The 17,630-nt window shown below is 42.3% G+C and overlaps 1 protein-coding gene across 3 annotated transcripts in view; it reads right to left on the bottom strand.

Moving 5' to 3' along the window:
* CAMKMT (calmodulin-lysine N-methyltransferase) overlaps window positions 1–17,630 on the bottom strand; it is a 659,144-nt gene that overhangs the window by 109,898 nt on the left and 531,616 nt on the right. Inside the window, exon 9 of one of the 3 annotated variants that reach the window (XM_073672049.1) lies at window positions 10,762–10,825. The exons of the other annotated variants lie outside the window; for them this stretch is intronic. Coding sequence (XP_073528150.1) covers window positions 10,762–10,825 — 64 coding nt within the window. The remainder of the gene's footprint in view (window positions 1–10,761; window positions 10,826–17,630) is intronic. 3 annotated transcript variants of the gene reach the window in all.

Below are 17,630 nucleotides of genomic sequence, written 5' to 3'. Positions count from 1 at the left end.
TCAGAACCAAAAAGCTGACCACCCTTGTACGCCAGACTCAGCAAACCTTGCTTGGATACTGCGTCTCCAGTCCACTGCTTAAGCCACAGTGCTCTTCTGACTGTGACGGCCGAGGATTGCGCTCTGGACAGAACCGAAGTAGAATCCAGAACTGCGTCTCTGCCATAACGGGCCGCCTCTTCCAACAACTGGATGAGCCCTTCTACCTCAGATAGCGGGGTCCCATCTTGCCACACCGTCCGTAGCTGATCCAACCACCGCAGAGAAGCCTCACCAGCACACATGGCTCCTAAAGACGCTTGGAACCCCTGACCCGCGGCCTCGTAGATGGATTTCGCCGCTAACTCTGTCCTTCTGTCTAGCAGATCCTGCAGACTCGCCTTCCCTTTAACAGGAAGTAACGAAGATTTGCTCAGCTGAGATAAAGGTACGTCTACCTCAGGAGAGGGAACCCAATTAGCGATCGTCTCCGTGGAACAGGGATACAGTGCATCAAAAAGCCGAGTCCCCTGAAAGCGCTTATCCGGACACAGGCGTTCTTTCTTCACCGCCTCGTTAAGCTCATCGAGCGATGGCAGTGTTGACCGAGTCCGACGCGACTCCTGAAACAGCCGGGCCGACTTACCAGGGCGGCTCGATACCTCATCAGGCAAATGTAACGGCTATCTCATAGCCCCAATAAAGGCATCCACGTGGCCCACAAGCGAAGCAGAGCAACCCTGCCGATCCTCTTGTCAGAATCGGAGATCTCCCCAGCAGAGCTTGTCGGATCTGAGGCCTCCGTCTCGCTGCGCGGAGGGGACAGTACTGGCCTGTGGCGCTTCTTGCCACGAGAAGTCTGTAAGGACTTAGCTGATACCCAATGACCTAGAAGGCCAGACAGGCTATCAATGGAGCGAGTGAGCGCCTCCACTTTAACATCACTGAGACCCCCGACCAGCGTTGAACTTGACGCCGTCGAGGACTGAGTGTCAGATATGCGAGACAGATCTTGAAGCGGACCTGGGAGGAGGTCTGCGCCTTCTGGACCCTGAACCGACATGCCCTCACACAGAAATTTGAAAGGCCGAATAACCCCTTAAAGGTGTGGTCAGTAACTAGGACAGAGTGATCCCGTACCACAGCCTGTTCTTCCCAGGGGAAACCAAACGCTGAAGGGTTACAGCTCCTCTAGGAGAGAAAGCTACCCCAGCTGCCCGACAGAGCAAGGTTTAAGGGTTAACTGCCTTTGAGGGGTTAATGCTGCAGACTGCGGACAACCTCTGCTTTTTTAAAAGAGGTGTGCGAGCCCCAGAAATACCTCAGCTGAGAGGTAACAGCGGCAGGTACAGCACAGTCTGACTACCTTAACAGGGTTGCAGAGAGGTGCCCCGCGCTGCGGAGGTGAGAAAGGAACCTTCTGCCTTAAAGACAGAAGTGACTCACCCAGCTGGCCTTGGTGACTGCTCTTCCCGGTCTTTTTTTTTTTTTTTTTTGAAGTGGACCGTCCGGAATGAGGGAGAGAGAGACGAGAGACGAGCTAGTAGCAGGAGGACGCCGCTCGGTATGGCCACCGCGCATGAAGAAGCCGGAAGAGGAAAGGGCGGGAACCGCTCCGGCGCGCGCATAGAGCGCTTCCTGCCCGCGAAAGACAGGCAGCCGAGGGGACGCGAGGCCACGCCCCCCGCCGCCGTTCAAAAAAGCACGCAGCTTCTCCGTCCTCCGCTCCCGCTCGTCTGACACCTCACTGCCGGGATTCCACCTGCGGATAAAAAGAAAAAAACAGCATTCACCGCATTGATTAAAGTAACAGCGGCTGCCGCAGCAGCCGCTGAAGGACCCATACATACTGAGCACTTACCCAGCTGAGCGCCACAGGGACCCCCAGGGATGTGTGGCGCCGTGGCCCTTAGCTTCCCCCACGGCGGAGCGCGCAGGGACCCCACAGGCGCGGTTTGCGTCTCCGCCAGGAAGCGCCCTGTATCCCCCGGGGCCGGCAGGGTTCTGCGGGGACCGCCTTAGGGGGTACTCAGATCCGCCAGGGGAGGGGTGGGGGTCCCAGCAGCGCTGAGACCCCCTGAGACCTCTAGACCACGGGGGGTCCAGGTCTCCGGGATAAAAATAAAAAAATCTTCTGAGGAGCTGCAAAGGCAGCGACTATCCTCTGCGACCTCAAATTTTAGACTGGAGAATCATGGGAGTAGGAGGAGCCTAGGCTGGAGGGGCCGGTCGTCACTTTTTATAAATCTGAGGTGAACTATCCTGTGGGGCTCCGCCTACCCACTAGTAATGATCCTGTGTCTCCCTTCCTTCCCTTCTGCTGCTGAAAAAAAGAATTGCAGATCTATTTATCAAATGTATCTTGTATCTAAAAGAACATAGATTTTTCTTATGTCCTGTCTCAAAAGTTGGTAAGTATAGAAAATCAATAGGTCCGTGTGTCTGTGGATGGATTTGTCTTCATCAGTCCAATCATTTTTTTTTCTTAACCGATGGAAAGATGTACACTTTGTGCACTAATCCAACATTCATAGCCGGATCAAAAAACGCAGCATGCAACATTTTCTGATGTGGATCCAGACCTGATCCAGTGCAAGAACTGATGTGCTGGATCAGTTCAGACATCATTTTGCATCCAAGGGAAAAAAGCACTGGATGGCCTACAAAATGGAAACTAAGCTAGGACCATCTGTCAGACATATACAAGGTAGACCTAAAGCTGCGTAAAAGAAGAAAGAAATATATAATTCTAGAGAGGAGCGAAAAAATCTAATTTGTTACTTATTTCGCAAAAAATGTGGATTTTGGCTAATCTGAAATTTTTGTGATTCCATTTGTAAGAATCCAGCAACATAGCAGCTAGCCAGCTGTCAATTTGTTGGATTATTTTTAGGGTAGGGAAGGGGCAAAAATTTAAAAAAAAAATGAATTGAAGACCTGGCGGAGAAATGGGGAACTGCGTCAAAGGTGGCATAAGGAGTCAGGTGAAGGGTTCGAAGGGTGTATTTTTATCTTTTTTTTTACTTTTTTAACTTCTTGCCTCCTTTGTTTTTATGTTTTGGGATCTAGAGAGACCTCAGAGCATAATAAACCGTCTTTTCACTGCAATCAGGGCAAATTTGATTCAGTCCAATTTTGACTGAATTGGATAAAGTTTATTTGCCCAAAATTAATTTGCGTAGATTTTCTCATCTCTAATAATTCCTACGGACGCAAAGCATAAGAGCTCTACAAACAGCTTTATAGACAAGCGGTTGACTGTTAACCCCGCTGGAAACTGTTTCTAAACGTGTATTAAGAGTTATACGTTAGTGAAAAATATGATAACAATTGGGGCCATTTCACAGAGCGAAGCAGCGATACATAACCTTACAAAGCGTAAGAATGAAACCCTAACCTGCGACGCTCGGGAAAATCTTTTATTTTCCAGCCTGAAGCTGAAGATGAACTCAGTGTCCCATCGGAACTGTCTCTCAGGTGGTGAGCATTGCTGTGTATTAAAAACTCAAAGTCTATCCATGAAATACTGCGGAGAGCTACGGCAGAAGGAGAAATAAACTCACAATCAATTCATGGAGAACAGCGGGGATATACTTTAGCAGCACATTGCAGCATACTGAAGGCATAACCACCAGCACGCCTTTCATCTCAAAGTTAAAGTGAAAACCTGTGTTCTATCAGAACGGCTTCACAGGTGGCGAGAATTGTGAAAACAAATCAGGCGACGCACGGCCCTTTCACAGTACAATCCACTTCTGCTAGAATTCCCTTCCTTCAAACCTGTTGCTGATCCTGCGGCTGTACCCTTAAATACCTCCCGCGAGTATAATTTCATTCTCACAAATACATTAACGCTGCTTAGTAGCCTCATAAATAAATGGCTAGCAACTGAATGTGTTCCCTATAATATGCGATAAGGCTTTGTATACAATATGTATGGACTGGATGGTTTCACACACAACTTTTTATGGTAAAATGCCGCTGCAGTTTTTGATAAGCTTTTTTGAGTCAAAGCTCGAAGTGGATCCGGCAAGACAAAAACTGCTGTAGCGTTTTTTTAAAAAAATGACTGTATTTAAAACCATCCTTACTTAGGCTATATGTACACGTAGTTTTTTGAAGAGATTTTGGGGCAGAAAACTGAAATGCCTCAAAAACTTGGAGGTTCTGAAGAACTCCTTAATCTGATTTCATTAAGGAAATTTATTAGCGGGAAATTTACCCTACCTTTAGTCTTACCAAGAGCCTTATCTATTTTACTAGATAAACTCCTTTCCGATTTAGCATGGAATATGAAAAACATCTATAGTTATTTCAATTCGGACCAGGAATTTGAGAAAACAAAACCCATTCTAAAAGTGGGAATTATGCTGTGTGCCCACGATGCGTTTTTTAAGCATTTCCGCAGCGGCAAAAATGCTGCAGAAACGCTTAAAAAACGCATGGTAGAAGGCCTGCCATGTTCCCCAATGATAATCCTCATGTGCTGTGCACATGCTGCGGAAATTTCCGCTGCGGATTATCATTGCGGAAAAAAACGCAGCACTACCAATTATTTTGCGGAAGCGCTGCGTTTTCGCCGTCATTGACTTGCATTAGAACGCATGTATTCCGCTTCACTAGATAAGCACTTGCGGAATACATGCGTTCAATGTGCGGATGGTACCTGGGTCTGGAGGAGAGGAGACTCTCCTCCGGACCCGGGTACCATAGAAACTGTGAAAAAAAGAATAAAATAAAAAATAAAGACTATATTCACCTTCTGGCGGCCCCCGGTCTCCTTGTCTGTGCTTGCCGGCAGCTAGCGGTGGACTGAAGGACCTCCGCTGACGTCATAGTCATGTGACGGGTTACAGGACGCTGACGTCGGCAGGTCCTTCAGTGTACTGCTGCCGGCAGCCAGGATGGAGGGAATCAAGACTACGGGGGCCATCGGAAGGTAAGCATAGATTTATTTTTTACCATTCTTTCGGTCACAGTATATAAATCCATGCCGGTTGCATGGATTTATATAGTGTGACCAAGTTGTCAAGCACTTTCCAAGTGATTCTAAAATCGTTTGGAAAGCGCTTGTCAACCCGCATGCGGAAATGCATGTGAAGAACGCTTCACATCCGCATGTCCCTGGCAGGAAAAACGCATGTACAATCCGCATGCGTTTTTTTCTGCCAGGGAGATGCAGAAACGCTCAGGAAAAAATCCTGAGCATTTCTGCATCGTGGGCACATAGCCTTAGAGTTAAATAAAAAATTCTCCCTAGAAAACTGGAAAAGTGCATTTAAAACTACCTACAAATAGTTATACAAATATCAATGCTAATATAGTTTGATTTCTTTGCCTGTGTGTATTGGATGGGTTGTTATCGAGATCTGGTTAGAATTTCATGTCAATAGCACCTTTAGAACTATATTTGCTTAGAAAATTGGTGACGTGTTCAATACTTATTTCACCTGCTTTATAAATATTAGTATTCTGCTCAAAGAAAGGCTGCATATCAATATTGATTTTGGTATCATCACGATTTGATTTTATTGCAGCACGCCTTTTCTATACTAATATAAAAGCAGAATTATTAAATCAATTAGTGTTTGTGATCTGGGAATTTACTGTATATAAATACTAATATAAATGTAGAAGGTATTAGCTGCTTGGAGAGATCCCAACAGACCCATCAAGTGACCAAAAACTAGTTATTTATGAACCTTTCTTATTGTCTATGCAATGGGTTATTGTGGGATGGAGGAGGGGCAGTATAGCAGTGGCTGCAAAATTCTTAGTGGTGTAACATTTCAAAAGATAAAAAAAAAATATTTTTCAAATTTTATGCCCCAAAAAAGTGTTGCTGCTGGTGCCAAAGATCCGTGGCTGTGCACATGCCCCGGGTTGCTGACTGGGTGTGCACCACTTTAAAGTGCATCAGCGTCAGCATGACGATGATACACTTGGCAGAGCAGGGAGCCATAGCCAGCTTCATTTTCTGCCCTGTAGCCCACAGGCTGCTGCAGGCTTATGACTTACAAGATGTCAGTGTCTTGGTGAAGATGGCATCACTGAGATGTGCCACCTGTGCATACCTGTAATGTCTGCAGGGTAGAAGAAAAATTAGATTGTCTGGTTTATTTTTGTGGGATGTGGCACAATTGTGGTGTCATCACTTTTGTAGCTGGCACCCAGGTGGGCTTCATTTTAAGGGGGGGAATTAATACTTTCTATAAGGGTCATTTTTTGTGTTAAGGCGGAATTATTACTTGCATTGCTGCTACTCTGTGCTCATGTACTATGTGTCTATGGCTACCCTATGCTCATGGTGCCCAAACGTATCGTAATGGACTCAATAGACTGGCGTTCATTTTCATACATAATAAAAGCTCCCTCAGGTACTCTGACAGTTTATGTGTTTGGAGAGGTGTCCTTTGAACACAAACCTCACCGTTGGCACATTGTAAAAATAAACATGGCCGTACGCTTTGATACAAGACAGAACAAAGTGCTGAAGAATACAACGGGGGGTAATCCGGGCATTAAATAATCCATTAAAACTTAAGCCTTTCTCTCTGCAAACAGCAGATAATGAGATATTTAAGGTGCGTCTTACCTAACCATGGATCCACATGCGTGCCAGCTGTATTATAAGGCGGTATCCATACAAAGTAACATCTCAGGCCATGTTTGTGTTTCCATTGTTAAAAAATGTATTCAAGTGTTGACTCACAAAAGTCTAATGTAAGCTTCTGAATCAAACTGCAACTAACTTTAAGTTATGGTATTCATACGGGGTGTTTGCGGCAGTCGTCCTTTGATAAGCAACTGCATCGTAGCGTGCCAAAGTCAAGAGAGTGACAAGCTCATATCCCCACCTTATGTTCAGTTCTCATGCTCTCAACATAAAGTTTAGAAAACCTACAACTCATTAAAGAACACTCTGTGATATCCCTCGTCCTGGCCTTAGGGTTTTTTCTTTTTAACGGGCACTTGCCCGAGGTGAAGAGTGCCAGACCAGTTGGCCATGGTATTTAGAAACAGGGTTTGGACATCTACGTGGCTTATTTCCTGAAGCAGTCTGAGTTATCCGAATGGAGCATACAGAATTTACATGCCAAAAAAAAAAAACCAATCAGATTCTGATAAATGGAGACGATTTTTAATGGCATCAACTTTTCCATCAAATCTGCAACATGTGAGCATACTTACAGTTAAATTTTAACCTAGGTGAAGGAAAGCCGATCCACAACTCAGGTTGTTGGTCGGTAACAAACTTTGGCCATAAAAATATACGTGATTATACCTTGAAACGTAAGGCTCACTTACATTAGGTGATGATTTCTCAATCACTGTTCCATGTAAGCATGTCTGGCAACCGGATGGCAAACAACAAGACTCTCATTTGTCGTTGATCGGACATAAACTCGAACAGTGATCTACTTGATTACCAATCAGTGCTCGCTACCAGCACATTATCTGCCAGGGTAAATTGACCTAAAGTTCTGACTACTGAAATTTTAAGTGAGTGGGTGTAATGTGGTTGTCGTGTTCTTACACGTGAGATTTCTAAGGCTAGGGTCACACAACCCTGATTAATGCTAATCAGACTCTGATCACAGTTTGATCACAGTTTTATCAGAGTGGGATACATTCTTCTCGGATATGGAGAATAAAAAAAAAAAAAAGTTTCCCCATCTTCTCCATTCTGTCAGTCTGTAAAAATCAGACCACAGCTAGATGTTATCCGGTGTGGTCTTATTTTTTCCACGGACCCATAGACTTGAATGGCCGAGTGAGATCTGTTGATTGGAGGCAAACCGTGCATGCTACGATATTTTTCCTCGAACGAGTAGGTCTGAGGAAAAAAAATCGTACATGTGCAAGGCATTGAATAACATTGAGTGCAATCCGATGTTTTGACAAATTGCAATAGTATCGAAATTACGGCTGTCTGCACAAACCCTAATAGATAGTTATTAGTAGTAAAGGCAGTAGAATAAAGTTGTGAAAAGGGCTAAAGCTCATCCCACACATATTCATTAAGGCACTGTTCACATCACGGTGGGGTTACATGTTCATGAACCTCCAAAAAAACAGGATTTGGACTCACCCCCAATAGAGCATTTATGGAGTCCTTCACTATATTAATGCAGTAGAGCTATTTTGTACTCCATCTAGCCTTTGTTCTGGTGGTGTTTGTCTTTTAACGGAGACACAAAAGCACAGTCTATCAAGCAATTAGGTCCCCCTAAAAAAGACAGACGTTGCCGGCATGGAGGCCAAACGGAGCACAACAAGATTGCACCTCATTATAATGAATGGCTCAGTTGGGGGCGCATCTATATCAGTTTTTTTGCTGCTTCAGAAGAAACCTCTGAATGAGTGTCCTGAACGTGATGTGAACAGCGCTTAACATTGGTCTAACATTTCGCTATGGTCTTCTTGACACCTGTATGATAAAAGTTTTCTTAATATTAAAATTTTCCAAAAAACAGATGGAGAAGCTGGGCTACTTCCTGCAGCAATCACTAAAAGTAGACCTGTTACCAGGTCAAAAGTGTCCAGTTTTTGCTCTCATTTCATTCCTACTTCCTCCCTGAGTATTCTGTTTTATTTAGTTTTTTAAATCCACCACATGGCTCCAGAGGTATGGGTCTTTTTACTTAGTGCTAATATTTATTGACTTTAAAATGGGGTGTAGCTCATTATTATGCAGAGCAGCCTAAAGACACACCCCAGAGGATCTGTGAGCCACGCCTCCTAGGAAAAATAAATATTACCACCAAGTAAAAAGGCCCATATTTCTGGTGCCATTTGGCGGATTTTTGAAAAAGAAAAGAGTGGAATATTTAGGAAAACAGCAGGAATAATATAAGAGTAGAAATTGGACACTTCTGACTTGGTGACAGGTCTGCTTTAAGTGGAAATATTAATTCAGATAAATTCATGCAATACTAAGATGACCCCAAACCACCAAAGTAACGCTAGTGTTCAAGCAGGCAAGGGTTGTCCTTAAAGTGAACCTGTGATGTGAAAAAATGCTATTAACCTGCAGATAGGGGGTAAATCTGCAGGTTAATAGTGTTTTGAACCTGCTCGGAGCTGGCACTTAGACCCCGGCTATCGAGGGGTAATTAACTTTATTCCTCCTGGCAGCATTTGGCATTCAGTCAGGGGGCGGATTCAGTCACCGCTCAGTGTACAGTATATAGAAAGCGGTGGATGTAACTGAGCAGATCAGCATTAGACCCTGTATCAATCAGTGCAGGGGGCGCAGTTACAGCTGCCGCTCTTTATACACAGAGCGGTAACTGAACCAGCGCCACCCCTGAGTGCAGGTCTAAGAGCAGGCGCCGGGCAGATTCAAAACGTTATTAGGCTAAGTGCCCACGATGCAGAAATGCTGCAGATTTTTTTCGCATCTCCCTGGCAGGAAAAACGCATGCGGATTTTACATGCGTTTTTCCTGCCAGGTAAAAGCATTTGTCAAGCGTTTTTTGCATGCCTTTCTGCATGTGGGTTATCAAGCGCTTTTCCAAGCGATTTTAGCATCACTGGGAAAAGTGCTTGACAACTTAGTCACACTATATAAATCCATGAAACCAGCATGGATTTATATAGTGTGACCAAGTAATAGTTAAAAAAAAAGAATAAAAATAGTAAAAATTAAACATTATACTTATCTGGCCCCCGGTCTTTTCTCCGGTGCGTCCGTTCTCTTGTACGTCTCACGGTGGTCTAAAAGGACCTGCGGTGACGTCATTTAGTCATGTGACAGGTCATGCGACCGCCGACGTCAGCGGTCGCGTGACCTGTCACATGACTAAATGACGTCATGGAAGGTCCTTTTAGTCCATCACGAGCGGTACAAGAGACCGGGCGCATCGTACAGGAGACCGCGGGACATCGGAAGGTAAGTATATGTTTATTTTTTATTTTAAATTCTTTTTTTTAACAGGTACCATGGTATCCGAGTTTGGAGGAGAGTCTCCCCTTCTCCAGACCCGGGTACCATCCGCACATTGAATCGCTTAATATCCGCATGTGCACATGTAGTGATGCGGATATTAAGCGATTCAATGCAAGTCAATGGCGGCAATTACGCTGCGTGTCCACAAAATTAATGGACATGCTGCGTATTTTTGCGCAAGGATAATAGCGGAAATTTCAGAAGCATGTGCACAGCACATGCGGATTATCATTGGGGACCATGGGGCACGTATTACCAAGCGTTTTTTAAGCGTTTTCGCTGCGGAAATTCCGCGGCAAAAACGCTTGAAAAACGCATAGTGGGCACGCAGCCTTAACATGCAGATTAACCCAATAACTGCAGGTTAATAGTGATTTTTGACATGACATGTTCCCTTTAAATATATTTTTATTATTCTATCCCTTTAAATTATTTACATGAAAATGTTCTACACAGCATTCAAGTTTGATCTAACACTCTTGAAAAAAAAAAATCACCATCTTGCTTTTACAAACTCAGAATTATCAAAGGAAAATACTCTACAAAACGTTTGATAAAAAAAAAAAATAATAATCTCATTCTATCTTTGAAGCGGTTTCATTTATTTTGCTTCCCACTGTGAGCCTTATCTGAAGGCCAAGTAGAAGAAGTTTCCCTAGTTTATGATTAGGAAAGAATCTGATAGATTAGAAGACTCAATTGAAGTTGGACATAATAAGTATTACAGTATTACATGACATTAATCCTGCCATTCCATTACTTTCTCAATCATTGTGCAGAGACTAATTATTCTGAAGCCAGTGATCAGGAGAAAATAGAAACATACTTACACTGGGCTGGAGTAATCTCTTTATTGCATCAACAAGGCAGGCTCTGTACTGGTCCAGAAACAGGCTGACATTCAGAAAAGAACACATTGTGGATTACAGGGGGGTTTGACATTTTAATGTTACAAGAAAGACAAATATTAAACCAACTGAATTCATTTAGTAGAGATAATGAGACATTTAACTATTCAATTAGTGTTAAATTAGTATCAAGTTATCTGCTACCCAAAAAGTTACATAAGGCTTTGATTACACGCAATGGATGTGTTCACAGCCGAAAACCAGAGTGGCCCTGAGTTGCCGCGGTCTTTGTACTGCTTGATGCAGAATCACTTAATTGTGCAGGCAAACAGATATTTCACTTGCAAAAACGTGCAGCCAATTGTTGCGGTCACCCGGTTTTGCAGGTGAAAAAGGCTATTTGCCTGCCAACTTAAAGCACCACTCCAGCATTTTCTTCTAATTTTACCGCTGGAGTGGCGCCACTAATCTAAGTTTCTTGTACCTAGTATCATACTTACCAACCACCGTCTTTATCTGTTATCGGTGCCGCTTTCATCTTCTGCAGGTTGTGAAATTTTGGATCGTTTCAATGTTTGCTGGTCGATCCGCAAGTCACAACTCAATGAGAACCAGAACGAGCATCTCATAAAGTTGCATTGAGAACTTGTGACTGTTACCTCTTACTTCCGGTCAATCAGAAGTTGCAGTCACAAATGGCAGAGAGGGACTGGGGGAACCCCGAAAAGAGCTTTAGACGGTGACTGGTAAGTATAATACTACAGTTAGGGAACTTACATTACTAGCACCACTTCAGCTCTGAAATAAGGAAAAACGCTGGATTGGTGCTTTTAGTGATTCTGCAATGAGGAACTCAAGGACCGCGGTGGCTCAAGACCACGAACATGTCCACCACGTATGCACACAGCCTAAAGGACCCAATGAGCATTTCTGCCTAAAACAAAAACATGACACATCACAGGTAAATGAGCTGTCCATAGATTTTAAGCTGGCCAAACACAAAACAGCCGTTCGCCGAACATATACTGTAAACCAGAGCACTCCCCTCTGCCGAGCATTCATGTGTTTTCAATGAAGTGGGAAGAGGAAGGTGCTGCTAGAGTGCTCTGGTAGAGTCTTATCTCTCCTGAAAAAGTGATCAAGCATTGAACTTTCAACTGCCTAAACTTCTCTATTCTAACATCATCTCAGAGGAGAATAGGGAGGCCCCCATACCCACCAGCTGGTGGGCCTGGGCCAAACCAGTGAGTTCGGCTGACTTTTATCTAATGTGTATGGGGTCTTTAGATAGCTTTGTTAATTTGACAGCTGTTCTCACCTACTGTGAATGTGTTTTCAATGGGAAGCAGGAAGTAAGCTGAAGGCAAAATATTCTGATGATGGCTTTTCTCCCGAGAGAACACAAGGATCAGATGTTGAAATTGAACATCCTTGATTCTTCTTTCCTCTTTCTTCCATCATCATCTGACAGGGTACTATTTGGTAGGTCTCAATTCACAAAACATAGGCGTGCGGGCCTGTCAAAATTGTAGAATTTAGCCAATGTTTCTTTTATGAATATAGAGGCCTTATGTCTCTTACATAGTTTAGGTGTGTCTATTCTATTTGTCTTGATTATTCTCAATTTGTTAAAAATTAGTCCTTGAAATTGTGGCCATTATAGGTTCTGCAATGGATATCATCTAGACCTTTGAATCTTCTTAAGAACATAGAGAATCACCAGATGCGTGTCAACAAGCGTTGGGGTGAATTGATTCGAAGGAGCAGGTTCATCAGCCATGGTAGTAATCTGTGCATGCTATAAGGGGAGCCTTGACAACCGCCTCTTACCTGGCATACAAGGCTCTTCTCTAGATTAGCCTAACTGGCAAAACGTCATTGTTGCGGTGTGACAAACGTGACATCATGACAAGTTAGCTAATCAAAAGTAGAGCTAGTAACGGACTCGGCACTCAAATTGCAGTGAATGGAACAAATTATTTTTAATGGCAATCCAATTAGTTAATGTTTTGGTCCTAGTAATTGGACCTTCATCAGAACTGATGACCATCCCACAACGATATACAGTACGGGTTGGAACCCTACTTGAGCATCTGATCTCCAAACCAGGAAATGCCGTATAGTACTTCAACACTAATCAAAAGAAGAGCCGTAGATGTCATCAAGCAGGAAATGTTTCTCAGTACTCCCATCCAGAAGCCACAACTTAGTCATGAGGCTGGTGGACCAGGTCCAACTCTAGTGTCAACCACTATGGAAACTATAAGAATTGACAATTCCTTTTAAGAAGCTTTCAAGCTTGCACAGCCACTAAGCACAATATGGGTCATAAGAGTTTATCACCAGAGCCCTATTTTTAGGACTCACCACTATCATCACGTCATTATCAAGGGGAGCGACTGGCAAATGAAGGAATCAAGCATTAAACATATGACAGGGCTCCCCCAGAAGAATGGGTCTTTATAACAAAGAGTACTACTTCCCCAAAGACACTCCCTCATTTATTTCTTCCACATGCCCCATCAAGACATAAGCCCCCCTCCAAAAAAAAAAAGAAAAGAAAAGGGAGAAGCAAAAAGAACTAGAAGCTGGCAGAATATAATTTTTATAACCGAAAAGAAGAAGACAACTCAAAATAATTTTTATTTTAAATATCAATTGTGCCTACCAACATATGTCACAGAAATGCCTATAAGTAGGGTGCGCGGCTTCAGTGCAGCATTAGGTTAAACTCTTGATGTATGAATCAGGTTAAGTGTACAAGAGCATTATATAACGGCACGAGTGACTGTAAGGAGATTTGATGCGCTATTATAACGTGCCTGGAAGAGGAGAATTATGTTGGTTATCATTATGAACGGTTAGAACACAAAGCCCTCATCACCGAGTGCAGAGGTGAATGGAAAGGAGACAAGTCTCAGCTAAGACCTCAGATTGAGAGGAGCATTGAATAAAACAACACCCGGAAAGACAAGTCAAGTCAGCAATATCCCCAGCAGACAAATTGGATGAAAGACTCAGAAGTAATTCAAGAAGCCTCGGCACAGCTGCTCAATAACAACGGCGGCGAGGTAAAAGATGTCATTCCCTGAAAATAGTTAAGTATCTAGCTACTAGGTCATAATACGGCTTATTCAAGACCTCTCAGAGGTCATGACTTCTTAGGCTAATGCCAGTATCTCGGTCAAGACGTTTTATGAAAGATTAATCTATTCATTATCTTTGTAGGTCTTTCTAAATGTATCTCATATCTATCTACAATCTATACTTTATCAAAATATTTGTCTACTATCGGAAACTCTATAGACCAATCCGCTATACATTTATTTGTCAGCTATATATCGTATCTATCTATCTTCATCTATATATTATCTATCTATCCATCCATCTATGTATCCCATATCCATCTATCTTTCCTTATACCTTGGTATAGCTATAATCATTCTTTATGGCTTATCTATAAGGATTAGGTGTCTCTAGCTATCTATCTATCTATCCTCTCTAGTCCCGATTCATCAGCTTTCTAAAAAATCTGACATTGAGCTGTTTAAAATGGTGATAAACTCGTACTTGCACTAAACTTTTTCCAACATTCCTTCAACAGCTTTTGAAAACTCTGCGCACTTAGTGGAAGAGAGAGTTGATGAAAAATTCATAAAAATTGATCCCAGATAAGTGGCATGAACTATGACAGAAATGTACCCACAGACATTTTTTCCTTAATAAAATGAATAAATTACAAAGTCTAAATTTTTTTGACTCATTTGTTTGATTTGGTTCTTTTTATCTGCTTTTAGGACTTGTGTGAAAATCGGATGTAGTTTTAGGTCCAATTTAAACAGAAATATTGAAAATTCTGAAAGGTTCACAAACTTTAAAGCACCTCTGTATAATCTATTTATTCTTTGTCTCTAATCTAGCTATAGTCAATCAATGAATCAATCAATCAATCTAACTATACTCTATTATCTATCAATCTATCTAATATCTATCTATCTTTCCTCTATTATCTATCATCCATCTATCTATCTATCTATCTATCCATTATCTATCTATCCTCTATTTATTATCTATCTATCTATCTATCTATCATCTATCCATCCTCTATTTATTATCTATCCTTTATTTATTATCTATATATACCTATCTATTATCTATCTATCCTCTATTTGTTATCTATCCAGCCTTTGTTCAACACAGCAGAATTTGAAACAATTTCTTAGGAATTCCTCAATATAGTTATATTGTTAAGGAATTATATATGAAATATATATGTGGAAAAGTATATGTGAAAACCAAACTCCAAACTAACATATTAAAATATTCACATGTGCCATTAGGGTGTAAAATAATAATAACGATTTGTGTTATAATAAATTTAAAAAAAAGTAAATAAAAGCCCCTAAAAATTGAATCACTGCATCAGAAACATGGATCTCCAGCCCGATACAAATTGTATACATTATATTAATCAGCAGATTATGTTGCACTAAAATAAAATGTTGCTCATTCGTGTGCATTCATTTTAAGCTACTTTTGCAGATCAATCTAAAGAAACTTTAAACCTGGAATAGCATGAGAGAAGTAAACCGGAGATAATCTTGCTCTTCTCTGTCTGCAGAATATTCTGTGTGCTCCTGAAACAAACTGTATTTTAGGCTTTTTCACAATTTTATCTATTGCAGAGGTGAAGGGGGAAAAAAGGAGCCTAGTTTATAGTCTTTGCGCCCTATTGCAGAATAGAGGGGGGAGGCTCCTGCTGCAGTCAGTTGTCTTACAGCCAGAGGTAGAATTGTAAGGGTATTATCACTGAACACCTGAGACACAAAGAAAATATTTCTTGATATATTGCTCAGTATTAATGATAGTATGAGACAAAATAGGATCAAAGTAGAGGAGGAGTTTAAAGGGGTTGTCAACTACATGGACAACCCTTTCTTAAACGCTGTAGTCTCCCGATTAAAGTAAAAAAAACACATACTCACCTTCTACACTGGCAACATTCTACCAATACCGGTGGCAGGTCTTGTGGTGCTCGCGTAACATCATTATGTGCTGCAGCGAATTACAACTGCTAATGAATGGCTTTGAAATTACATTATTAGTATGAAAGGTAGAAGTCCAAGGGAAGAATGAATGCTGAAGCCCATTAGTGGCATTGATTGGCTATAGCACTCACTTCATATAATGTCATGAGATCTTTGAATGGCCCGGTGCCGACATCGATGGAACGGCTCTGGTGTAGTGGGTGTATAAGGCTTTTTTTATTTAAGCATTTAAGAAAGGGCGGTCCAAATAGAGGACAACCGTTCTCCATTATCGCTCACTTTTGCATTGGCAGGTTAATGGTGCTGATGACATTGTATTGGGCAGGCGCCTACCACATCTGGCAAGAATTTTACATGATACCTGTTGGCCAAGGGTAGGTATTCAATGTCAGATCGGTGCTGGTGTGATACCTGGCAACCCCGCTGATTAGCTGTTCTCTGTGTAGGCAGCAGCCGGAACTACCCATTTAAGGAGCTGCACAGCTCCATCTACTGTATAGTGGCCACAGCCAGGTAGTGCACATCCGCCGGTTACTCAAATCAATAGGGGCGGATATGCAGTACCCGGCCATGCCCACTATTCTGTTAATGGAGCTCTGCAGCTCCACAACTGAGCAGTTCTGGCCGCCACCGAAAACAGTTGATCAGCGGGGGCTCCAGGTGTCACACCCCCACCGACCCGAGATTGAAGACCTACTGTCATCAATGATAAAGTAGTGGACAACCTCTTTAAAATAAAAATTGGAAAATCTTGCAGTTTTCACACTGGTCACTGGGCTTATTCTAGACTCCTACTTCCTATTCTTTCAAAATATTCCCATGCACATTGGCAGCAATAGACTGCCTCTGACCCTATCTTTTGCACTGAAGCATCTAATGAGCGAGTGCAAATGTCATTGTGAAGCAGCGCAGCAGCGAACATCACCTGCTGTCACTGGAAGTAACAGGGCCTGAATTATCAAGACCAGCATAGTTTACGAGGGTCTTGATGAGGAGATGGGGTGGAGTCAAACGCTAATGATTCATGAAGAGATGTACACTTCTTTTTGAATCAAGAGCGTAGGATGAGCGGCGTACACCTCTGTGTGCCCCTTAACACAATTCCTACTCCAGCCCCGTTGGAGTAAGATTTGTGGCATAGAGAACGCCGCAGCTCATCATGAATTTGACGAGTGGAGGGGCCACATCATCCCTGTCCCATCCCAGCTCTGCCCATTTTGTTGGAGACGGGGGAAACTAGCATGAAACTGGCATGCCAATAGCTGCAAAATGTTGGTCTAAGCTTTGCAACTTTTCAAAGCTTTTACCCCAGAAATCTAGAGTGAAAGCTTTGATGAACTGGGCCCAGAAAGTCTAAAATATCCCTGGTGGCCAGTGTGAAAATTGCAATTTATTTTTTTTTACAAATAAAAAAGCATTGCCAAATTAAAAAAAAAAAATCAAAACAAAACAAAACATACAGAGTAAACATAATTTTCATTTTATTTCAGAATTAAGCACACATGAAAATATGAAAATTTGCAATAATTATTATCAGAGAAATTTACTTGTTGCACCCCCTGGATTAATCTTTCACTCTCAATTTACAAGTGAAAGCTGTAAAATGAAGAGTGAAGTCAGGTTTTCACATTATTGAGATAGGAGATGACAGTTGGTGCTTCTAAAGTTCTATCGAGGAAGAGGGAGGAGTTAGAAGCAGACACAGACATTCTGCTGTAAGTTCATTATAGAACTTTATGAGCACCAACTGACATCTCCTATCTCAGTAATGGAAAAATCTGTATTCACCAAAGACACATTTTA

This window comes from Phyllobates terribilis, unplaced genomic scaffold, assembly GCF_046119375.1.
Source record: "Phyllobates terribilis strain yellow unplaced genomic scaffold, ASM4611937v1 Scaffold_3__8_contigs__length_932513732, whole genome shotgun sequence".
Lineage (NCBI taxonomy): Eukaryota > Metazoa > Chordata > Amphibia > Anura > Dendrobatidae > Phyllobates > Phyllobates terribilis.
This window is presented reverse-complemented; position numbering and strand designations above follow the sequence as displayed.